Source organism: Delphinus delphis, chromosome 1, assembly GCF_949987515.2.
Source record: "Delphinus delphis chromosome 1, mDelDel1.2, whole genome shotgun sequence".
Classification (NCBI taxonomy): Eukaryota; Metazoa; Chordata; class Mammalia; order Artiodactyla; family Delphinidae; genus Delphinus; species Delphinus delphis.
In genome coordinates this window covers 96,262,871-96,287,476 of record NC_082683.1, presented here as the reverse complement: position 1 = coordinate 96,287,476, position 24,606 = coordinate 96,262,871, and the positions used below count along the sequence as shown (strand labels likewise).

Below are 24,606 nucleotides of genomic sequence, written 5' to 3'. Positions count from 1 at the left end.
CCATTTTGGACATGGGCCCTGATGCGTAATATCATTATGGAGTCAGCAGTGCATCCCATCCCCATATTGCCAGGTCAAGCTTCTCTGAGGCGAGCCTGGCTGCAAATGGCTTTCTCCTGTCTGGGGGAGCCGTAGCCTCTACTTGCCCTCCACGGCTGGAGGAGAGATTTTATCTTTAATTGACAACTGGCTGCCTGCCATCGCCTTGCCTCTGCTGGCCCAGGCTCCAAGCGCGATTTTCTCTTTGCTTCAGGGACAGGCTTCCCCTTACTTCTCCCCTCCCCTCAGCCCTGCCGTCCTCACCCCCTGCTCCCTGGCGTGCTCCTGTCCTTTCCTGGTGTGACCGGACCAGGCAATCTCAGAAATCTGGGGAGAAAAGCTGAGAGCAACAGGAAATGGGTGAGGAGGGAGCTAACACTTGCCGTGCACCTACTGCATGCCACATGCAGACAGATGACACTGGGCCAGGCCTTTACACTCACTGGCTCTGAGACAGGGGCTATCATTAGCCCCATCCTACAGGCAGGGAAACTGAGGTTTGGCAAGTTGCCCCAAGTCACCCAGCTAGGAAGTGGCAGATCAAGACCCTGAACTGAGGCTCCTTTGACGCTAAGTTTACACCTGGGATAAAGAGTAAAGAGAGCACACATGTGCCCAGGCCTGGCTACATAATCCGCGGAGCCCAGTGCAAAATGCAGACACAGGGCCCTTCTTCAATAATTATCAGTAACTTCAAGACGGCAACAGCTGAGCGTTAAGTCGGCTGTGGGCCCTTCTGAGTGACGGCACAGGTGGCACGGCCCTGAAGCCAGCCCCGCTCATTCCCCTGTGTGAGTGTGACAGGGACAACAGCGAGGGATGTCGTCTGAGCATCACTCACCCCCCCCCCCATCCTATCTAGGCCCAGGACCATTCGCTCCCCAGCCCTAAGGGGTCCCAGTTGTGCTCCCAGCCCCTTGTCGGCCTCAGTTCATCAGCCATCCATCCAGTCATCACACCGACTTCGGCATCCCCAGGGCCTTGGCCGACATAGAACTGGTGCAATTTCAGGGAAGAGGAGATGCCCCCTGCAAAACAAGCAGGGATACAGTGGGACCCCCTAAACAAACAACAGTCTCTTCTTCCACGTTACTGCTGGGGGTGGTGATGGGGCGGTGGCAGCAGTGGAGATCACTGCCCAGAAGCCCGGGGTCCCAGGTTAGTCCTCTTGGCGCGACCTTGGCCAGATCACTTTTCATCTCGAGGATTTCACGTCTGGCTCTAAATGCAGGGGTTGGGCTGTACTGGTGATTCCTGGTGGGGGCGGGTTAGGAGTGTGTTGCATTTCTCAGGTGTTGGGGGTGGGGGAAGCCCGGGGAAGTCCCCACAGATACAGAAAGGAGAGGCGGAGGCAGTCACTCACACAGCGAGCACGGCAGGACGCTCCAGATGTCTTTATTGGGGCTTGAACACAGAATGACAGTCAAAGGCATGCAGACAGGGCGGCAGGGCCCAGCCTAGGCACGCCTCAGACACACAAGGGGACAGCTTTAGAAAAGGACGACCAACACTAGGGAAGGGCAGGGCGGGCTGGGAGTGGGGAGGGAGGGCCGACGCAGGGGCAGAGGCCAAGGTCGAAGGGGGCACCTGGCCTCGGCTATTGCACGCATACTCTGGCCACTAGCCAGGAAGTACTGTATTGCAACTGGTCTCCGCTCGCCCGCAGCATTCCCTTCTCGGACCCCTGAGCCAGATGGGCAGACAGACCCCTTCCCTGCCCGTCCGCCCAGCAGCATCTTTGGAAACAAATGGACGAAGGCGACAGAACAAAAAACCAGAAATAAAAAAAGACGAAACACCCCCTCAGTCAAGGACACAGGGAAGGTGGAGAAAGGAGTGGAAGAAGGTGCGGAGGAGCCCCGGGAAGTCCCCCAACAACTGGGGCGTGGGCTGGGAGGTAGAGCCCCAATCTGGGATGGGGTGAGGCTAGTGGAGCAGTGACCCCAGGGGGCAATCTGGCCTTCCACAGGCCTCTGGACCACAGGGGAAACACTCCCAAGAGGGAGAGTCTAGCCGGGGACCACCCAGCTGGACTGGCAGTTCCCAGGTACACTTTTCCTGGGATATTCCACACACATATTCAGCAGAAACAAGGAATCAGTGAGGGGGAAGGGAGTGAGGGTGGGGGTGGGGCGAGGGCCTGGGGAGACACAGCCTAACGAAGAAGACAGACCACCAAGAGCACATGCACTACACACAGTAGTATAGTATGTATGAATATAGACACTATATGTGCATATATATCTCTTCAATGTACAACAGAACAAGAACATCAGACCCAATGGCTCTGGGCCCCGAGGGTCACATGGGAGGTTTCCCATCAGTCCTGTGCAATCAAGGATATCTGAGTCTTTCCCAGCGAAAGATTCTTGCCTGGGTTCCAGAGCTGCCCTAAGCCTCTGGCTTTCTGTCTGTCTGCCTGTCTCTCTCACGTTGGTGCCGCTTTAAGAGAGGGTGAGGACTTCAGCCTGGGCATAGTTGGACGAGAGGGCATCTTGGCAGGTCTCTGTGTTTAAAGAGCACAGGTGTGAGACACTTGGACACACACTTTCGGCTCAACATTGCCTTCTTGGGGGAGGTGGTGGGTAAGGAGTTCAGCAAAAGAAAGGGAGAAACAAAAAACGAGATGTTAGAAGGAAGGCAGCTGCTGACCTATAGGCAGTGGGTTGAGGAGTAGGCCAGGAGCGGAGCTGGAAGGTGTGGGGCCCAGAGCTAAGAGTCCAGGAAGAGTGGGGATAGGGAGGAAAGGGGGTGAGCCCTTCATCACCCCTCTGCCAACCCAGCACTGGGCCACGGTGACCCATAGGTGATGTTACAGCTTATCTCCGTGCCTGTTAGGTAATGAGCTCCAGGAACCAGGAGACCTTAGGCCCTCAAAGCTGCAGTGCAGTGGGAAGAGGGACCACAGCTCTGCAGCCTGGCATGGAGGCAGTGGGAGAGGTTCCTGGTAGGGTGGTGGCTCACAGCCCACAGGCCATCACCTGGGCTGCTGCCTGCCCAGCCTGTGCTCCCCCCTGACATAGCTCCATCTGCTGTCACCACCTGGGGCTAGTCCATTGTCCCAGGGAGCCGGTGAGGAAGGCTCCTGAGTGTGCTGCCGTGTCATGCCCAGTCCCCTTCCTCAATCTGGCAGGAACAGAGTCCCAGCAGCTGGAGGTCAGGAAGGACGACTGTGCCCATCTCAGGAGAGACAGCAGGAAACCCAACCCCTCATTGAGCCCTTCTCGGCATCTCCTCCTCAGCCTGGGACGGCAGTGGTCTGGGCCTTCCCTTCCCCTACCTTCTCAACTGGGGCACAGGTAGGGCAGGCAGGAGGCTGCTGTGGGGGCAGGCATTATGCCAGAGAAGGCGATGTTCTCTGGCCAGGGCAGAGGGTCCCCCGTCTCCCAGGAAGCTCTGCGAAAGGGCAGCCGGAGCTGTTATGCAGACTCCCCTCTGACTCCCATGCAGTCTGGGCTCTGGGCGGAACAGGTACTTTCCCCTCTGGCTCCAGCTCCCAGCCACCCCTCTCAGAAGCCCTGGGGGCTGAGAAGTGGCCTCTAGGCTTGTCAGCAGCCCTGGTACAAACTGGAGGGGTAACAACTCCTAAGCGGGCTGCTTCCCTGATCTACAGGGAGCGGCCGGGCCCCAGCTGCAGGGGAAAGGCTGTTAGAAGCCAAAGTAATGGGTGGAGGTCCAAGTCCAGATCCAAGGTAAAGCAAACTGCACTCTCAGATTGTGGGTGGGAGGGAGAGCCCTCTCCTGAGGAGGGAGGCCCAAGGCCTGGGCAACCCTGAGGCCCTCCCCAGGCAGGGCCTGGTGTACAGTGGGGCTCTGTAAACTCCAGGGCTCACTTTGCCCTTTCTGAGGGCCCTGAGAGGAGCTGGGGCAGGCAGCCTACTCAGCTCTCCCGTCAGCTCACGCTCAATCCTGTGTCAACCCTACAGAAGCCAGAGAGACAGGAGGGGTGTGTGGGAGCCCACCTCCCAAGGCACTAGGGGCTCCAGCCTGGCACTCCTGCATCATGTCGCCCGGAGACATCTGTGCCCACCACGGGGGTGCCGTGAGCATGCCCGTCCCTGTGGGAGGGAAGAGAGGGAAGGAGGCGGTGGGTGCCGTGGAAACTTGGGCTCCTGACAACTTGAGGGCTGCCACAGAAATAGCCGCCTCAGTTCCCTGAACCAGAAAGGCAAGTGAGAGGAGAAAATAGCTGTGGTGCCCATGCTACACCGGACACCCAGCTCCTTGTGTCCGTGTCAGAGCCAGGACCCCTGCACCAGGGAGCCCGGCAGGAGCAGGACCGAACCCATCCTCCCGGAGGAGAAGCTGGGTTCTCAGACTGGGCTGGAAGGGTAGAAGGTGCCCTGCTCCCATCCTGCTCTCCAGGGCTTCCCTGTCCGTGTCCCCTTCTGAGGGGCAGTGACATGGATGCCCCTGTATCTTCTCAGCTCTCCTTCTCGTCATTCTGAGAGCAAGCAGGAGGCAGGCTCCACAGACCACAGCAGCGCTGGGGGAGCCGAGGACCCACCTTGCACAGACTTTTCTGGAAGGGATACTCCTGTGTCTGCCCAAGGCTGAAGAAGGCACTGAAATGGGGATGCTCCTGGAACAGGCTCTTCATCACCCCCCCAACTCCATGAAACGGTCTGACCTTTCCGCCCAGCTCACCTTCTGGGGTGGCCTCCAGAGTCCCCAGCCTCCTGCCAAGTCCCAAAATGCTGTCTGGCGGTACCCATCTCTGCCCACTCTGGAAGGAGCAGACATGGACCTTCCTTAGTCATTCCCTCGACCAAGTTGCATAATCTGACTCTAAAAATTGCCAGGCACACGGCTCCGCTGCCAGGTCTAATTCCCATCAGGTGAAACAGGCAATGCCTCGGCTGAGGTGTTCCGAGCTCCCGGGCTGAGGAGGTCCTGGAGAGCTTGGCTGGTGCACTGGGGAGGGGCCCCCTGCGGCTCGGCCCACCCTGGGCGCGGCAGGCTGCCCGTCAGGGAGCTGGTGGGGGCAGGACGGCTTCAGTCCCTACACTTCCCCTCAGCTGCCCCTGCCCAGGGTGCACCCCTGCTCACTCAATGACTCACAGACCTGTTGTGCTCCCTGGCTCGTTAGGTAAATGAATACACTTAATTATAGAAATTAGATGAGTCTCCGGTTCTGGCAGCGATACAGAGCACAGAGGCTGGGTGGGAGCGGCAGGTGACTCAGAGGCAGGGCTGGGAGCTGGAGGGAGCAGCAGAGGAAGAAGAATTGTCGGGGAAGCAGAGGAAGCAGCGTGGCAAGCGATACTGCAGCTCGGGGTGCAGATGGGATGCTGGGCTCCGCTGCTGGGCGCCACCCCGAGAGGAGGACATCCCCGCGCCTACGCAGCCAATCCTTGGGCTCTGACTCTAGGAACTCCCACCTGTACCCCACGGCAGGCCTGGAGAACATCAGGTGGCACCGCTCCCCCAAGGAGTCAAGCCCTCACACACCGGCAGAGATGTCCCAGGGGACAGCCTTATTCCTGGCCGGTCTGGGTGTGGGATTGACAGACAGACAGACAGAGACGTTCAGTTGCAGGCTGTTTGGTTCCTGGTTGAAGGCCCCGAGGGATGGAAATGCATTTGCTGTGATCTAAGTGGGACCCTGCGGGGCAGGCTGGGCCCAGAGACACAGTCCTGGGGGTGACGGCACCCTCAGCTCAGGACGGGAGCGAGCGGGATAGAAGGCCTGCAAGTAATCTCTCCCTCACTCTCAGGTCCCAGAGCTGGACATTTTGGGGAGCTGGGTGCTGTGGAGGAGAGGCCTGGGGGCCTGAGTTCTCCTGAATCCTGCCTGGCTTCCGCAGGCCCCAGGAGGAACGAGGGCTGGAGGCATGTGAGTGTGCCTGTTAGCGCGCGTGCGCCCAGGGGCGGGGTGAGCCGAGGGTGCAGCTACGGGGCTGAGTGTCCAGGGGGTGGGCTGGTGAGGGCGTGGAAGGGGTGGGCGAGCAGAAGCTTTCTTGGAGGGTAGGGTGAGCTGTACCGCGATGCCAGTTGAGATAGCCCCAGACTGGTTCCAGCAGCTCCTGTTGTGCTGTTTAGACTCCGGGACTTTTCACAGCCTTGGTGAAGAAAAGGCACGTGGGTCAGAGGGGCACAGCTCCTTGCCTGAGATGCTCGATGGGATCCACGTTCCGGGGACCCTGCAGGGCGGGCAGCCCCGGGACTGGGTGGAAGGGTCTGGTCCCCCTGGGAAAGGCTCCCTGAGTTTCTCTGGTCTCTGGATGGACCCCTGGGCCCCACACTCAGCTGACCTTTGCCCTATCATTGTCCCCAGGTAGGTTTCCCTCCAGTTGCATGAAGCCCCTACAGCCCTCAGTACCCTCCTTGCTCAACCCTAATTGCCCTAATTAGCACTCACCACCTTCCTTCCAGGGAGTTCACCTTCAGTCACATGCACCTACAGGGTCACGTGGGGTCTGTGCTGGTGGCCGGAGGAGGCCCGGGCCCACTCACTCCTGGGCCTGAATGTAGCCCAGGTGCAGAGAAGTGTGGCGTGGTGTGGCACGGGGAAAGTTGCCGAGCGCGCACTGGGAGTTTGGCGATGCTAACTGCCACGCTTGCTTAGCAGGGCCTGTTTCCCAGCAACCCACCTGTTCCCTCTCGAAGGTCACTCTAATTGGCTGAGCTACATGCTTGTTGCCAAGAAGCAGTGTGGAGGCATCTTGAAAATAGAGCAGCCGGGCCCCACAAGCAGCCAGAGAGATACGACGTGGTGGGACGCAGGCTCCCCAGCCCCATGCGTGCACACACAGTCTCCTCCTCAGATGGGACCTGTTCCCCAGGCCCTCATGGTCCCTGTTCTGACTTGCAATCTCACAGCCTCCTGCGCACCACTACTTCCACTGAGCCCCTCACCACTCTGGATGAAAACAGGGGTGATCAGGACTCGGTTCTGTTTGCTCAAGTCCTACGTGGGGGGTGGGGTCCCCTTCACCCCACCTTCTACACCATCCACTTAGCGTGCTCCAGCCAGAGCAAGACTCTGGGTCTGAACTAGGACACAATGGAAGCCACAGCACGTTTGGGGTGGGGCAGGAGGGAGAGGCACATCCAGAGCCCAAGGAGTGGGCTACACAGAGGCCAGGGTTGACCAGAAGAACACAGAAGAGGGTGTAAGAGTCTGAGCACCGTCCACCTGCAGCCCTTTAGCTGAGCCTCCGGGCCATCTCCAGGTTCCAGGTTGCTGCTCCTGCTTCTGCCACCCAATAGGACACATGCCCAGCAAAGCAGGATGCATACCTCTCAGGTCTTGGTTAGGGTCAGGGTGCCCTGGGGATCCCTTGGGGACAGTGGCGCTGAGGAAGCCAGGGAAAGGGACTGGGAAGGTATCCCTGGAGGCTGCCTGGGCTGGGCAGGCCAAGGGACATCCCTGGGGGGACAGAGACATCACAGGCTATTCCTACAGCAGCCACTGCCCCGCCTCACTCAACCTGCCTTTGGTCTGGGGTTTGGGGATGGCGGGAAGTGGCGGAGGGGTGTTGGGCTGAGAGAAGGTTAGTTAAGAAGGGAAGAGCTTTTTGCGGGGAGAGTTGGGGTTTATCCTGAAACTAGGCAGGCTGTTTAGAGAGATCAGGTCACAGCGACAAGGCAGGAAAAACAAAAAAGTGACAAGGAGCTAGGCAGAAGGGACACTTGGCCTTAAGAGCCCTGGCTCTCAGCCACCACTGGCTTCACCCATCCCTAATCATTTCGGTCCCACTTTTTCAGGCCAGGAATCCCTAGCTCCACTGACCAGCTTCTGCATGGGGTCTGCTGATGGCATTTCAGCCTTCCCTTGAACTTGCCAAATCCTTCAGAACGCACTTCAGAGGGGAACCACTCTCCCTGTCCACCCCTCCCCCTGGTCACCCTTCTGGCTCTACCCGGAGTGAACAGTTCCATCTCAGGGGCTTGCAGATTTCGGCTGCAGAACCCCCAGTGCAAGACGGAGGAGGTGGACCTGAGCCAGGCTCTCTGAAGACCTCACACCAGCACCCCGCTCTTACCCTGACTCCTGAGTGTGTTGGCATCTCCCAGGACTACTTACCTGGGGAAGCCTGAGCTGTGTTTAAGGGAGGCCTAGGGGAAGGCTGGCAATGGCCATGAGGAGCCAGGCCTGAAGACCACAGCAGGAACCGGAGGAAGAGAGGCAATAAAATGGAGGGGGCGGCAGGAGCCTCGATCTGGGGTCCCCTCACCCTCTAGCACTTGTCTTCCCCTGGGGGAACCCAGGGGGCTCTGTGTATCTTCTGGGGATGCTGCAGGCCTTTCTAATCCAGGAACTGGAATATCAGGGGACCCATCCTAAAAGCGAGGGTGCATCCGAGGCAGAGGAGATGGTGTCCATGGCCTCAGAGGAGGAGGAGACCTCAAGCTCCATGGGGGACACTGGGGAGACTCAGCTCCGTGGGGGCCAACCCCCTGCCCAGCCTGGGGAGCCATACCTTTCCGGACACTACCATCGGCACAGGCAAAGTCCCCAGCGCTGAGCAGGAAGCAGGCAGCTGCCTTCTTGTTTCTGTCTCGGGTGCCGGAGCGTCGCAGGGCCCGGCGCTCCTCCGGAGTGCGGGCGGAGGCCAGGGGCTGGGTGAGGCCGGCTCCCTCCTCGTCTGACAGCACCGCGCTGGCATCGCCGTTCTGCTTGGAGTCTAAAGGGGCAGACAGAAGGAAGGCTGCATGAGGGCTAATCCCAGACCTAAAGCATCACTTGCCCAACCCGAGGGGAGAGTGTTGCCGGAGCCAGGGAGTGGGTCTGGTCCTGAGGGGCAGGGGACAGGATGCGGGCTTCCCTCCCAGCCTCGGCCAGGGCCACAGATACCCTAAAAGCAGGGATTCCCCAAGTTGGCCCTTTGAGATCAGTCCAAGGCAGGCAGCAGAGTCGGCTTCTGCCCTGGGTCTGGCTCAGGCTGACACGCGGATGAGTTTGCATTCCCTAGGAGAATGTCTGGCTTGTTGGGGTGAGGGTAGCGCTGCCAGGGCTAAACTGTTAGTGTGGCGTCCGCAGCTGTCTTCCTGGACCACCCGAAGGCACTTGTTCACCAGGCATCCAAGCCAGAGTCAGTGCCTGAAGGATTTAAAGCCCTGTGCTCTCGGGGCTCCCCTGTGTCTGGGGAGGACCCCGAGGGGAAGAGGCTGCAATTCAGCTCCTACTGCTGTGGGCTCTAGTCCCACCCCTGCTCCGCCAGGCACGCAGCAGCACAGATGAAGCCGAGCCCTGGGATCTGGAGAAGGGGCGCTCCTTGGTCTGAAGGCAGTGGCCAGGGATGCCCTTTCGTGACCGAGCAGTTAAGGTCAGGCTGAGGAATGGCTCGTGGCGCCGTAGGTATTGCGGAGCCAGCCTAGGGACTTGTACATTTTGATATTAAGTTACTCTCTCTGAGCCCTGAATGGACCTCAGGGTAGAGCTGAAATTCCCTGGGGTACTGGCTGGGAGATTTATGTTCAGGGACTGGGGAAGACGGTACCATCTTGGTGGGGGAGAAGAGGGGGGCCTAATGGGTACTGCTCCATCAAGGTCTTTGAAAGACCCGGGCCCTTGAATGACCCCAGGGAGTGAGTGGCTCCAGCACGTAGGATGGGCACCCACCAGCAGGCCACAGGTGAATGTCCCAAGTCAGGCACCTCCCCACAAGGACGAGTCCCACTTTGCGCCAGAGCCGAGACAGGAGCTGCTCCCTTAGTCTCCTGGCACCACCCCACCCCCCGCTCCCCAATGGCCTGGCATCTGATGGCCTCCCCACGCTAGGAATCCCATACCTCCCTCAGGAGCCCATCCCGTACCTAACAGTTGGGTTCCCACTCTCCAACCTAACTTCACGCTGCTGTGGGTGAAGCCAATTTCCTTTCACTCTTGACTCAGGTAGAGGCAAGCTTTCCTGGGGTGGCCTTTCTCATCCTTGAAGAGCACGATTCAGACCCTCAGGTCCTCCCGTTCCAGGATGCAGCTACCAGTTTCTTCCACCTTTCCTCTCCCCTCTCCCAACACTGCCTGGGCTGCTCCCTCTTGGTTCCCTTCCATCCCATGTTAAACCCCGAGCCCAGGACTCAGTCTAGCTTGTGCCAAACAGAAGGCAGACTCCCACTGCCATTACGTTATCACATTTATCAGGCCAAGAGACACTAGACTGGAACGTTTGGAAAGAAATGATTCATGTGTTGACTCTCCTCAGAAGAACAGCTGCCCGACTCTCCAGCTAATAAAGACAGCGCCCGATATTTGTAAAGTGGTTTTAACTTCTTCAGGCACTTTCATGTCCATCATTCGTTTGGGTCTCGTCAAAGTCGGGGTAAGACATTGACAGCATTCCCGTTTTACAGGTGAGGAGTCTATGCCCAGAGAGGGTGAGTGACTGGCCTGTGGCACACAGCACAATGGCCAAGATGGGATTAGAAACCCAGGCTTCTAATTTACAGCCCCATGCACTGCCCAGAGCAGCCTAAATTTAGGGGGATACTCACTCCACAGAGCCTGATGTTCAGGAAGCTATCAGAGAATAGATACTCAGCCTCCATACTGTGCCCTCATAAAGGCACGCCTTATATTTCGGGAAGCCCAGAGCAATAAAAGCACAATCCCAAGTTCCAAGGGCTGAGTTTCACCTGGGAACTCCCCTGGCCACTGGGGGAGAGGTGGCTTTCCTTCCCAACCCCCAATCTCACCTGCCCGTTTCCTCTCAACCACACCCTCTTCTGGGGCAGGGGGGCTGGCATCACTGTAGGTACTGTCCCTGGGCGAGGTCTCCTGCGACTTGCAGTAAATGGGCGACTCCAGCTGGGGCGGCCGAGGCACGTGCTTCTTCCGTTTCTTGGGCAGCTTCTGCTTGGCCATGGCCAGAGAGTAGTACATGCCGAAGTTGTTGACAATGACAGGCACGGGCATGGCAATGGTGAGCACGCCGGCCAGTGCACACAGCGCCCCCACCAGCATGCCTGACCACGTCTTGGGGTACATGTCCCCGTAGCCCAGCGTCGTCATGGTGACCACGGCCCACCAGAAGCCGATGGGGATGTTCTTGAAGTCGGTGTGATCATTGCCCCGCGGGTCGGAAGGCCTGGCGCCGATGCGCTCCGCGTAGTAGATCATGGTGGCGAAGATAAGCACGCCCAGGGCCAGGAAGATGATGAGCAGCAGGAACTCGTTGGTGCTGGCGCGCAGGGTGTGGCCCAGCACGCGAAGCCCCACGAAGTGGCGCGTAAGCTTGAAGATGCGCAGGATGCGCACGAAGCGCACGACGCGCAGGAAGCCCAGAACGTCGCGAGCCGCCTTGGACGACAGGCCGCTCAGCCCCACCTCCAGGTAGAAGGGCAGGATGGCCACGAAGTCGATGATGTTGAGCAGGTTCTTAACGAAGTCCAGCGTGTCGGGGCAGCACACGATGCGCACCAGGAACTCCAGCGTGAACCACAGGACGCACACTCCCTCGATGTAGGTCAGGATGGGCTCCGTTTCCACCTCCCGCCGGAAGCGCACACTGGTAGTATTCCCCACTCTGTGGATCTCCGTCACGTTGCGGTCGATGTTGAAGGCCTCGTGCGTCTCCAGGCAGAAGGTGGTGATGGACACCAGGATGAAGAAGAGAGAGGCAAAGGCCACCACCTATGGGCGGGGAGGAGAGTGAAGGCAGCTGTCACGGACAGATGCACCCAGCAGGGACTGGGCCCTCGGCCCGTATTGGGAGGGGCCGTGGGTCACCAGGCAGTCTGTTAGGTGGTGAGAGGTGGGATTAAGGTACACAGTCAGGGGCTGGAATTCCCTCCCCAAAGGGTCTTCATCCCTCTGCTTGCGTGCTTTAAGGCAGTACGTCCCAATCTTTGTCATGGTGCACAGAAGTTAGAGGCTGCCTTTAGCTGGAAGGAACTGACCAGAGGACTATAGCTGCCTGGCCCTGCCTATTGCCTAGCTCTGCCCACCTCTAACCTGATCGTGCTTTGAGGCTTCTCAAACTGTAATGGCTGTATAAATCCTCCAGGAACCTTGTTAAAATGCCATTCTGATTCAGGAGGTCTGGGGCAGGGCCTGTGATTCTGCATTTCTAACAAGCTTTCAGGTGAGGCTGCTTGCCCACAGACCACACCTCAAGTAACTAGGCTTTAAGGCAGTAAAGTGACCTGGACCACCAGCGTAAGCATCACCTGGGAACTAGTTAGAAATGCAAAGCCTCGGCCCCCACCCCAACCTACTGAATGACAAATGCTGGGCGGAGGGTCCAGTAATGTTTCAACAATCTTCCAGATAATTCTGATACACACTAAATTGCAAGGGCCACTACATTAAGGGATATGCCTAGAGGCAGGGGGCTGGCATTCTACCTATTAAGCTCCGGCCATGACCCACCGCCTCAAGCCCCAAGTCCCAGCCCCTCCTGCCTGCCTCTCACCCTAGGATGTCTGAGCCGACTGCCCAGACAGTGAGAAGCGTCTGAAGAAAGACAACCTGCTCCGGGGCAGGAGACAGGGTAGTCTGCCCAGAATAGCCACCCTCCCCTTCCCGAGAACTGACATTTCCTGGGACACTGAGCGCCAACAAAAAATAAACTGCACCCATTGGGATCAGAGTGTGGCAACAGCTGATCTGGACAGCTGCTGGGATCTCGGCTAGAATGATGACAGCAGCACTCAGCAGAGGAACGGCTGGGTTTAAGTGTCCAATCATTATGAATGGAGATGAAATGCATGTGTAATAACACCAATTACGGAGCCTTCATCTGTTATTCATGGGATGCCATTCACCACTGTCAGGGTGCTCCTTGCTGGAGTCCATGCCCCCTGCTGTTGTCTGTCCTGCTTGGTGGGTGGGGATGGGCTTCCTCCCTGAGCAGCGGGCTGAGCTGATAGATGAGGGAGGACTGTGGCCCCACGACCCCTTGGCGACCCCCATTGCCTGCCCCACTCTGATTTCCACCTGGCCATGGCATTGCCCCGTCTAATGATGCCTCTCAGAGATGCTTTCCTCCCTGGGAGTCTGCACCAAGACGGGTGAGGTGGGTGGGCACAACTTCTTCTTCGTACTGCAAAACACCAGTGGAGAATACAGGGGGATCTGGGAAAATGAAGCAAGAAGTAGCACCTCCAAGGGCTTCTGGAGCAGGAGCGAGTCTGAGGAGGGAACTTTGGGAATGAACATTCATTACCCATCTATTCTGTGCCTGGCATACTTGGGCACTCTGTACGTGTTATCACCTTCAGTCCTTCCTGTGAGGTAGGCCCCATTATCCCATTTTCCAAAGGAGGAACTGAAGATCAGAGAGGTTATATACTTGCCTAAGGTCACACAGCCTGGAAGGGATGGAAACCAGACTTGAACTCAGCACTGTTTAACTCAGGGGCCGTACCTTCTCTTCACACCTCCCAGGCAGGGTCAATTCACAGACCCAGGAAAGTCTTCTCTGAATTATCAATACTGCTCCCAGCCAGCTCCCTGATGACTGCTATTTCACTCTTAGGAATGTGTATCTTTGGCTTGGGACAGACACCCGCCACACAGTAAGACTTATTTGTACTTGAACACAGACAGGTTGATCAGATAACGGCAAGTTAGGAGAAGCAGGGTAGCAGACCACAGACACGCTTTTCCACTTGACAACTCTGCCTGGAGCTTCTCTTGCCTGCTTCTCCCCCCACCCCCAACTCCTCCCGCCCCCCCCCCCCCATGAAGGTGAATTTCAAGTTCCCTTGCTGGTTTCAGTTTTCTTCCCCTGAGAAATGGGCTGTCAAGACAATACAGGTTGACATGGGCATTAGGCAAATAGCTCCAGCCTATGGGCTCTCGAGGGCCATCCAGAGATGAGGCGGTGGAGGCACCTGTCCAGTGGCCACGGTGATGCGGGGAACCCCGAGTCCTGGCACCGCCCTCCCACGCAGAGGGCATTGGGGTCAGGGGTGGGGTCAGCACATCCCAGATCTGCCAGGAAGCCTGGGAAGCAGAAGCTGGTGCTCTTCTGAGGAAAAGTTAGCCAGCAGAGTTGGCCCACCTGGGAGCCCAGCGTGAAGTTAATTGGTGATTTGGAAAAACAAGTTCAGGAAGAGCTGCCACGGGGCTGAGTAGAGGGCACAGGGAGGGGAGGGGAGGGGAGGGGAGGGGAGGGGAGGGCGGGTGCTGTGGCCAGGGCCACTCTCTCACCAGCAGGGCCAAGGTGCCTTCCTCAAGTCTACCCCAAGGGCTCCTTCTGCAGCAGGCCCAGTGGGTGCAAACCACTCCTCCCTCCTGCATTAGGGAACAACCCCCTGAATTCCTGCAGTGTTCACTCTTTTTTTTTTTTTTTAAACGCAGAACCATCCCATCTACTTACTTCTACCCCTCACTGCCACCCTCTCAGAGGATGCGGACAGGGAAAGGGGAGCCACATGTGTCTATTTCTCAGGAGCAACAGAGGCACGAGACAGGGCAAATGACTTGTTGAGGATTAAACTGAGGCCAGGTCTCTTGATGCACAGCTCAGAGCTCTTTCCTCTTGGCCTCTCTGACCAAACAGATGGGGACAATCCACTCCTCCCTGATGAAACCTACACGGGGCCTCAGTCTCCCTTGTGGCCCCTCCAGGCTGGTCCCAGGAAGCCCTCACTCCCTGAGCAGACAGGTAGACCTAAGGCCGAGCGGTGATAGATGCAGGTACCCCTTCAGGGCCCTAAATTATTCCCCAAGCCAAGTTATTTTGTAAGTGGTGGCCCTGCTTGCAATCGGTGACTTTCACCGGGGCTTTTCCCTTTCGTGGCAGGGATACTGCTTTCATTCTGCTTTCAACCCTTGACTGGGACCTGAAAGGGACCAGCGAGGAGGCGGCGACTGCAGCAGCATCGCCCAGCTCAGAGGTCAAGGCCTCACACCTGAGCCTCCTATCCAGTGCCCCCACCCCCCAACGCTGGCCCATCCTGCGAGGCTGGCAGGGCCCCTCAGAGCGCTCCCCATCGGCCCCTGCAACACATGGGGCTGTGCAGCCTCGGGGAGCTGAGACTGAGGGCAAAGGAGAGCTAAGGAGCCCTGGAGTCAGCTGCCTGGGTGCCTCATCCCGGCACTGCTACTCAGTGAGGGAAACGGTGCACTCTGTGCCTGTTTCCTCGCTACAAAATGGGACACTACTAGTGCCCCCACTAGTGTTACTGTAGGATTAAATGAGCTCCTACACAGCAAGTGCCTGGCATACAGTAAGTGCTCAATAAATGGTGACAGAGCTGAGGAGGCGAGGGGGGCCTCCGTGAACACCCGCGCGCAGCTTCTGAGGACGAGTTGGATCTGGAGCCCAAAATATCACAAAGCCTTTGCTTCACAGAAGAGAAAGGGACTCGGAAGGTCATTGAATTCAGTTCCCTTTCTGCTGTTTTATAGGTGATGAAACTGAGACCTGGGGAGAAGTGACCTGCCTGGTTCCCATGGCCGAAGCTGTCCGTTCTTTCCACTGTGTGGGGACAGAGGCATGGATTCTGCTGGAAGTCAACACTGCCCAAGCAGGGACTTCCCTGGCGGTCCAGTGGCTAAGACTCTCCGCTTCCACTGCGGTGGGCGTGGGTTCGATCCCTGGAGGGGAAACTGGCATACCGCATGCCGCACGGTGCAGCCAAAGAAAACAAAAACCGAAACTGCCCAAGCAGAAGACCGCTTGTGTGGACTAGTTCGGCCAGCAGCAGCCCCTCTCCTGCCAGCTGGGAGGATACAGGAGGGTCCTAGCCTCTCTGAAGGACAGTGCTACTCCTTCGAGCTTCCTGCTCCCTTGGGCCCCTCACACTGGCTGGCTGTATCCTGTTGGGGACCCATCTGTCTCCAGAGACCCAGGTGTTTCAGCTGGTGAGCCAGCCCCATGACTAGCCTCCTTCACTGAGCTCATCCCACGACTGTCTTTGGCGGTAATGTAAAGTCACACACTTCTGGACGCAAGTCCGGCTCTGCAACTTACTGCCCAGACCTTGGGCAAGTTACTTACCCTCTCTGAGCCTTAAGGATCTTTGTTCATAAAATGGAAAACTGAGTACCTACTATGTGCCAGACACTGTTCTGGGTGCTGTGGAACAGTAGGAAACAAAACACCCCTGCCCCTTAGACCTTCCATTCCAGTGGAAGGAGACTGTCAACAAATAAGTAGAGTATGTCAGATGGTATAAGAGGGAGAAAAATAAAGAGAAAGGAACGTAAGAAGTGTGAGGGTGGGGGAGCTATTTCAAATAGGGTGGTCAGGCAAGGCCTCAGTGCCAAGGTGACATTGAAGCAGAGACCTGAAGGAGTGAGGGAATGAGTTATGTGAAGATCCAGCAGAACTCCAGAGGCAGCGGGAACAGGCAGTGCAAAGGCCCTGAGGCTACCAGCATACTTCATGTATTGACGGGATAAGAGTACCTATCTTATAGGGTTATTTTGAGGATTAAAAGAAATGATGTTTGTAAAACTTAGCACCGAGCCTAGAGTGGCTCAGAAATCTGGCAGAGGCTGGGTTGGGGGGGTGGGGAGGAGGTGACAGACACCAGTCATTGGGAACTGCATACAATCAGCAGGCGCAGGGGAGGGGAGCCCAAGGAGGAAGGGCCAAGGAGACAGATGGACAGATAAACATAAGAAGACTCATGCCCAAAAACCTATATTAAGGATGAAGTGTAGGAGAAGAGAAATTTGAGAACACAGCCAAAGACACTTGCAGAGGAAGATCTGAGGGGATGGGATGAGGAGCTGAGCCTTCTGGGGAAGTGAGATCCTAGTGCCCAGGTGGTGCTGGAAAGGGAGTGGGCAGCCCTGCGGGCTGAGAAGCAGGGAAGGAGAGGGAGTCTGCCAGGCAAGGCATCTCTAAGCTGTGCCTGGGCTCCTGGGTGAGGACCTGTACTATGATGCCCAGGTCCCAGCCGAGGGACCCCAGCTCCTCTCCCTTCATGGGCTGCCCAAGAGCAGAACCTGGCTGGCCCTGGGCCTTCCCATCCTGAGCCAGGACCCTCTGGTTCCGGTGTCAGAGCCAGCCTCTACCATGCCCAGCCCCTGCCAAGCTAGCACCTGGGGCCTCTCAGGGCCACGTGGCTGCCTAGAGCCCATGAGTCCCAGAAGGAATTCAGGCCAGTCCACGTCACCGGCCGAGAACTTATCCAGAAAAATGCAATTCCAGGTTCTTGCCTATCTGTCGAAACACCCCAGCCCCTTAGACTTTCTGTCCCATGCTGTCCTCTCTCTGCTCTGGCTGGTCGCCTGGCCAGGAAATTCCCTTCTTCACTAACTCTGCATGGTTAGGCACTACCCACACTGAATATTTATTTATATATTTATTTATAACTGGCTTCCTTCTAAAAATTATTTAAGGAAGCTAAGTCACTATCACGCAGGGCCTACCCAGTTTAACTTCTGTTTCCTTGTTGAAGCTTCCCTGCATACCAGCCCCCCTCCAAACAAAACCTCATCGCACACAGAGGTGGGACTTATCACTTGCCCCTCTCACCTTCCACTGAACTTCATGTTTTAAGACTACTGTGGCCCCTCTCCTGATCTACCTTGTATTATTATTACCATTTCTTGTCACTCAGTTTTCCCCAGCTGCCACCTACTCCACCTGATGTGGTTCTCTTTAGGAACAGGGACCACCTCTAACTCATCTTTCTATGTATAGAGGCCAGCCTGGCGTCTGGCAGGTAGTAAGTGCTCAATAAATGCTTCCTGAATGACTGAAGCCAAGGTGACTGCCTGCCCCCTCTCCTGGTCCTGGGGAGCCTGTCACGAGGAGAGATCATCTGTCTCACTCACTGGGACTAGAGGTGACAAAGGGATGCCTAGGAATCCCTCCAGGCACCTGGGCTCTCAAGACTCTGCGGCTCTCAGGGGTGGGTCAAGCCAGTTGCCTGATGGGGACCCCTGCCGGGGGCCAGTAACCTTCACCCAGCCCAGAGAAGTCTCCAGCAGGGAGCTGGGCCAGGTCGTGGCAGGCTGGCTGCCGAGGAACAAAGTTGGCTCTAGTACCCTTGCGCTCAGCATCCCAGGCTGACGCGGACCACAGGTGGAGGTGAAGGGCCTGGGGGCTCCCGGTTCCCAAGGCCCAGCCGCCTAACTCTGTTCCTGCCTGCTCTTCCCCCAACTCTCCAAAATAGCCCAAGTTTATTTTATCCCTTCCCCCACTTTACACCCCACCCCAAACGGAGACAAACAGAAACACCTCATCATCCAGAGACAAGATGTTCAGAGACAAATGTTGGTCTGTTCAGAACAAGAGAGGAAAACAGAAAACAAACCCAGGAGGAGACTGGGAGGCTGCCTCAGGGCAGGGGTGGGGGAGGCCTGCAGCCCTCGGCCTAACATTGCTCCTGTTCCCGGGAAGGCGGTAGAGGGGCTGCCCTGGGGCATGCTGGCACTGCGACCCTAAGGGTGCCGCGGAAGCTGGGGCACCCAGTCTCCTGGGCTCAGGTTCCTGGCCCTTCCTCACCCAGAGGGCATGGGACTGCGGGTCCTGGCCCTCACTCAGAAGCCTGTCATGCCCACCGACTGGCTGGTCCCAGGCAACACCCAGGCCGGAGAAGCTGGGGCCTTCAGATGGGGTGAGCAGGAAGCGAGCTCTGCATGTCCTCCCTAGAAGGCCTCGGTTTCACTCCTCTGCCTGGGCCACGGAACACCTAGTCTCTTCTCTTAACCAAGCCCCCTTTCTTTTTGTCCTATAAAAAGCCCCACAGTGAGGGAAAGAAAGAGAAAGCAAGCTCAGGTGTGAGCAATTCTAGGGAGCAAGGAGACAGAGCCTTTAGTTTGGAGGGAGAAGTGAAGGAAGGGATGGGAGGAGAGCAGAAGGGCCCTCCCCTCCCGAAGGGCCCTCCTGAAGTCAGGGGCCCTCTCCAAGCAGAAGCCCCAGGAGGTGGCCGAAGCCGGGGACAAGCACAGACGTGGATGCACAAGATCTGGGCTTGGATCCTAGTTCTACCACCAGCTATGCGACCTTGAACAAGCCCCTCTGGGTCTCCGTTTCCTTCTCTGTAAGCTGAGGTTAATAATCCCTGCCTCACATGGGTCAGATAAGGTATTAGAAAAAAGTGCAGGTGTGCTAGCACCTGACAACTGGCACAGCGGATGCCCAAGCAGTGTGAAACCCCAGCTGCAGCTGCCTCTTGGGGCAGTGGGATCCCGTGGGGTCACCTCCTCTACTCAGAGGGGAAACGCCATGAGAAAACTCAATCTAGGTACTGATTTAGCCAAAGGAGAGCTATCATCCTTAATAGGGCTGATAACTGGACTAAAGCCAGCTCAGCCCCTGGGACCTCTGGAGACTGGGGATGAGGAAGGTGAGTGTCCCAGGGTCCCATTCATCAGGCCTCCTGTCTGCCCTCAGAAAAGGAGGAAGGCCTGATCCTAGAGCTCCGGTTGCTGCCCAAACCCTGACTGGTCCGCCTCAGTCTGGCTGGGAAGCCACCCTCGCCATTGCTGAGCCCTCCCTCTGCCTGGGACCACGGGCAGTGGGCAGAGGGGGACAGGACCAGCCTGCCTCCTGTGCTTGCTCCCAGGTCAGGCCATGGGAACAGAACCACAGCAGCAGCTGTCCGTGGACCCAGCCGCTGTGAAGGGAGCAGGGTGAGCACCCAGGCTGGAGCCTGCCTGAACAGGAATGGCTCTGCGGGCCAGGCCGGTAGCTAGGCAACAGGCTCCCATAATCAGCTCAATTCACTTTCCATTTGTATCTGTTTTGTTCCTGTCATAACGCACTACTCAAATGACCAGCTGCTGTATGCAAAGAGATGCCCGGGGCAGCGCCCTGCTCCTCTGCCCTTACTGGCCCTCGGTGAGCGCCCCAAGCCCACCGCAGTGCTGCAGGCCCCTCCCTCTTCCTCCAGGGAGGCAGAGGGAGGAGGCCGAGGGAGGGAAGGTATGTGCACAGACCCAGGGGACAGCACAGGGGCAGGGGGTATTATTGGCCTGGTGTAAACAGAGCAGGGCGGGCATAGCCCCAGAACCCCAGCACCTCAGACCCTCAGGCCTGGAGGCATAACCGAGTAAGTGTCCCTTCTGATGTCCCCAACTGCCCCTGGTTTTCTGATGTCATCCACGGGAGGTACAAAACCTCAGGCCACCTCCCAGACCAGAGTAACGAACGATCCACCTCAAAAAACAGCCGCCTTCAGTGGCAAGAACATGTTATCACCCGAGGAGCAAGGGCTGGGTAGCGAGGGAGCCCTGGCTTTGAGTCACAGCCCACCGCTCTCTAGCTGTGCGACCTCAGGCAAGTTGTTTACCCTCTCACAGCCTCAGTCTATTAAATGGGGATAATACCTCCGCTGTAAGTTTACTGGGAGGATTAGAGATTAACGCAAAGCACCTGCAAGGTGCGCTCAATACATGGTGGTTGTTTATCAATGAATTTTTTAAACTTTTGTATTCTCCCCTGTATGTCCCAGGAACAGCCGAAGGCTTGCCTTTGCCTGTGCCTCTCAGCAGGAGGCAAGCCCCTTCTGGCACGAGTGCCACCAAAGCTCCGTATGGCTGTGCACACCAGTACTAACACCCAGACGGCAGGCTACTTGGGGTGATTTGCCGGCTCTGTTATTTATTAGTTAAGGATCTGTGACGACACTTAACACCCCTGAATCCTGGTTTCTTCGTTAAGTGGGAAGAATTTACCCAACCCAGCCCCAAACTTCTGACCTCAACTGGATTGCCCTGGCTGCTGTGATTCCACATCCAAAGGGCCAAGTATCTTGGGCTCCTGGAGGATTTCCAGGGGCTAACCAGGCTCTGAGCTTACTCAGAGAGCCCCGGCTGGACCACTCTGCGGTGAGTTGAGGAGAAAATAAACTCACTGATGGTGCAGTCCTTTGGAATCAAAGGGGGAGGAACCTGAGCAGATGAAAAGTCCTCAGAGGCCCCAGAATGCTCGGTAATAGGGCCCCTAACCACCTCATCTCATTCCTGCCTCCCTGGCTTGCCCCCTTTGCCCCACTCCATCAAGCTAAATCTGCCTTCTCCTCCCCCACCCCCAACTTCGAAAGAGCCTGAAGGATCTGCACTTGTCTCTGCCCTCCTGCACACAGCCAAGAGCGAACACGTAGCAGGGTTAGAGGACTGCATGAGAAGCCCATGGGACTCACAGCCAGCCAGGGCAAACAGAAGCGGCACCCTAGCTTTGCTCTCGGTCCCAGAAAAAGGTCCCCACCTTCCAGTGGCTGCCCTGGGATGGTACGCCTCAGCCACTGAGCCCTCTGCTCCTCCCTCCTCTTCCACACAGGAGATGCATGTGCCCTGGTAGAGCATTTATGCCAGCCGAGCCCCTCCCTGCAGCCCCGTTTCCCAATCTCCTGCCCTCCCCTGGGGGAGTGAGGGGAGTGTAACTTTTTCTGCCATGACTGGGTTGAGGCCCAGCACAGGAGGTGCTGGGGAGTGCGGCAGGGCTCTGAGACTCACTAACATGACGACTTGGGATGCCAGAGGAAACTACCAGCTTCCACAGCAGGGGGCAGTCCCCAGAACCAACACATCACGCAGCTCTTTCCTGTCTCCCAGACAGACCCCAGCCAGGCTTCAGGCTGCCATCCATGAGATCAGACACCAACCCCCAGGGGTCTCTTTTTTAAAGAATCTAAAGCCATCCTTCATGGGTGTTTTTTTCTTTTTAGATGCCCAAGCCTACCTTCCCCTCTACCCGCTTCCACCTAAGCGGGTTAGAGGAAACTGGATTGACTTGGGGAGGGGATGGTGGGAAGGGACTAGATCTTGCCTAAATCAACCTACACTTCTCCCCCCTGCCCCCATCCCCATCACCTATTTCAAGCAGTAACCTGAACCAGGGCTTTCTGGGAAGCCAGTTTGTGCTGCAGTAGAAAGAAAGAAGCGGCAACAAATCTGGGACCATCACCAGGCAGCCTGTGGCTGGCCACTGGCCGCGGGAGCCCCAAGGGCCCGCAACATTAGGCTCCTCCTGTCTGACTCTCCCCTCATCCCCGCAGAGGCCAGGATAACCCAGGTGTCCAGGAAGCCTCAGGGGCGTGGCGTGGGGCAGGCATCTTGACTTATCTTCCTGGGAAAAAGAAGGGCTCTCCCAAACCTGGATGAGAGGCCTGGGTTCTGGTCCCAGTTCTGCCTGTTACGGCTGAAGAGGCTGAAACCCGTGGCCCCTTCTCTAGAACTCATAGTTCCCAGCACACTGAGCTGCTGGGAGGATTTCAACGAGATGGGACACAAGGAACTGCCACAGTAGCCACTTACACTCTAGTTTTTTCCCCCAAATCCTGCCTGACTCCAGCACAAGGCCCCACTCCAGTTCTCCAGGACTCTGTCCTTCAGAGGAATTGGGGGTAGATGTAGAGAGGCCACCTGTGCAGGAAGAAGGGGGTGGAAGAGCTCAGCTAAGAGCACCCCACTCGCTGGGAGGGGGATGCCTTATAAGAAGCAGGAGCTGGGATTAGGTCCAGTAGTAAGTCAGGAGCGCAAAAGTGTGCAATCTCCTGTGAAGCGTTGGGGGCGAGGATGATTCCCCTGGGGGCCCATGGAAAGCAGGGGAATTTGGGAGAGAGGCGGTGGTAAAAGTCGGCCAGTCTCGGTCCGAGAGAAGACCCAGGCTCCTGCCACTCACCCTGGCCGCCCGGGAGGAGTAGGGATCCTCGAAGAGCGCCCACATGCGGGGCTGCCAGCCGCGGCAGCCCCCGGACCCGGCGCCGGGGCCCGCACCTCCCTCGTGGGGCCCCAGGCGCTGCAGGGCCAGCTCCCGCTCATCGTCGCCAGCCTCGTCGCCGGGCCCCGCGCCCCCGCCGCCTCCGTCTGGGCTCTCGAAGATGTCGAGCGCCTCCTCGGCGTCGCGGTGCTGCCGGTAGGTCATCCAGCAGCAGGGCTCCACGTCGGTCTCGTCGATGCCCCAGAAGGTGAGCTCCTCCTCAAACAGAGGCCCGCACACGTCGGCGGGGCAGTGCAGCTTGCCCGTGCGGTAGTAGTTGAGCACGTAAGCAAAGACGCCCGGGTGCCGGTCGAAGAAGAACTCGCAGCCACCGCCGCCGCTGCTGCCTGCACCACCGCCATCGGACGCGGGCCGGCCTCCGCCGTCGGGATCGGCCAGCCAGGCGAGGCGGGTGCCCGGTAGGGTGCGCAGGGTGCTGCGGTAGGTCTCATGTCGCGTGCCGCCCACGTTGATGATGATCTTCTCCGACGCCTCGCCCTTGGCCATCTCCTCCTTCAGACATGTTTTGGACGGAGGCTTGTTCCCCGACTTGCGCCCGCGGTAGGAGGAGACACACACCGAGCTGATCATAAGAAGCGCTGCGGGGCTTCGGCTTGGGGCGGCCGCTGCCCTCCAAACACCCTTCCAGAGGAGGCAGCGTCAGACGGGGGAGGGGGAGGAGACCAGGAGGAGGCAGGAGGCCGCGGCGGCCCCCTCTGCGGCGTGGCCCTGCCCCTGCCTCTCCCCTGGGGCGCGGAGCGGGAGGAGTTGGATTTCTCGCGGGCACAGGTGGTTGCGGTTTGGGCTGGCAGCGCCGGGGAGGGAGGCAGGAGGGGAAAAGGAGAGCCGAGGACCCAAGCGAGGCGCCCGGGAGTCAGGGCTAGCACACACACACTTCCCCCGCTAGCACTGGACACCCAGACGCTCGGGGCCCGGGACACGCCCCCCTGCACCCCCCAACAGACGGGGAAGCGCACTGTCCAGGCGCACTGCGCGCGCTCACACTCACACGGGCCACCCTCTGGCTCCCAGTCCGCGCCGAGACCCGGGAGCTGCGGCGGCGGCGGCGGCGGAAGCAACGCAGCAGCAACAAGTCCTCCAAGCGGCTGCCGGGGCTGGGCCGGCGCTCTCACGGCAGCCGGAGCTCCGCGGGCCCGGGCTGCGTGCGGTCAACACAAGGCGGCGGCGGCGGCATGTGGCCTCTTCCCCCCATTCATAAATCCAGCGCAGGGCACGGATGGCGGGCGGGGCGGAGCGGAACGCGGCGTTCGGGCGGGCGGGTGCTGCGCAGAGCGAGGCGGCACAAGGAAAACAAGCGCGCCCGCAGGAGCGAGCCTCTGGTCCTGCGTCCGCGGCTCGACAGCGGCGGGGAGCTGCGCTGCGCTGGGCGCTGCGCTGCGGGGGCCGTGCCGGGGCGGGGGGGCCTCGGACGGGGCGTCCTGCGCGGCGCCGAGCTTGGGGGCGGGGCAGCTCCCGGGAGCAGGGCTCTGGGCACTGCGAAGGAGTCTCCCGGGCGGTGGCCGAGCGGCCAAGGACACCTGCAGGCTTCCTGGGCTGCGACAAGCGGGAGCCTCAGCGCAGCGCCCCGGCGCCTGGCTCCTGCGATCTGGCGGGGCTGAGAGCCACGCCATCCACGCGTCTACCCATCTCCGGGAGGGGCGCTGGCCTTGGCCCGCAGCAGGGGGCGGGCGAGAGGTGGCCTAGGGTCGGGGGTTGCCTCCACGCCGGTGGGCTGCGGCTCTGGGCGCTCTCCGTCTCCCTCCGGCGTTGGTAGCGGACGCCGCTCTCTGCTGGCGCCTTTTCCTCCCGGCGCCGCCTCGCCCGGGTGCGCCCTCCGCGGAGCGGAGTGGGCGGGGCGTGGCGTGGGGCCGACCCGGCTCGCTGCAGGGCCCCGGCGGCCGAGCTCTGCCTTCCCCCGCGGAGTCGAGCGGAGCCAAGCTAAGCCAGGCGCGTAACCCCCTCGCCGCCTGCACGCCTTGCGCGCCTCCGCCGCCGTTCCCCTCCCGCC

General features: G+C 58.7%; 1 protein-coding gene across 1 annotated transcript; it reads right to left on the bottom strand.

Annotated features, from left to right (window-relative positions):
- Positions 1-1,407: 1,407 nt before the first annotated feature.
- KCNC4 (potassium voltage-gated channel subfamily C member 4) lies at positions 1,408-24,530 on the bottom strand. Its single transcript, XM_060026917.2, has 4 exons — positions 22,521-24,530; positions 10,681-11,617; positions 8,466-8,669; positions 1,408-2,545 (listed from the first exon to the last, which is right to left on the bottom strand). The coding sequence occupies exons 1-4, from the start codon at positions 23,187-23,189 to the stop codon at positions 2,484-2,486; spliced, it is 1,872 nt and encodes a 623-aa protein (XP_059882900.1). The 5' UTR covers positions 23,190-24,530; the 3' UTR covers positions 1,408-2,483.
- Positions 24,531-24,606: the final 76 nt, after the last annotated feature.

What these genes read in the sequence shown, in the direction of transcription:
- KCNC4 (XM_060026917.2), bottom strand. Translation starts at nt 23,189, where the DNA reads ATGATCAGCTCGGTGTGTGTCTCCTCCTACCGCGGGCGCAAGTCGGGG. An exon ending in ACTCCTCCCGGGCGGCCAGG is followed by an intron (nt 11,618 to 22,520) that starts GTGAGTGGCAGG and finishes CCCCGCCCATAG; the next exon opens with GTGGTGGCCTTTGCCTCTCT. An exon ending in GGTTGAGAGGAAACGGGCAG is followed by an intron (nt 8,670 to 10,680) that starts GTGAGATTGGGG and finishes CTGCCCCTTTAG; the next exon opens with ACTCCAAGCAGAACGGCGAT.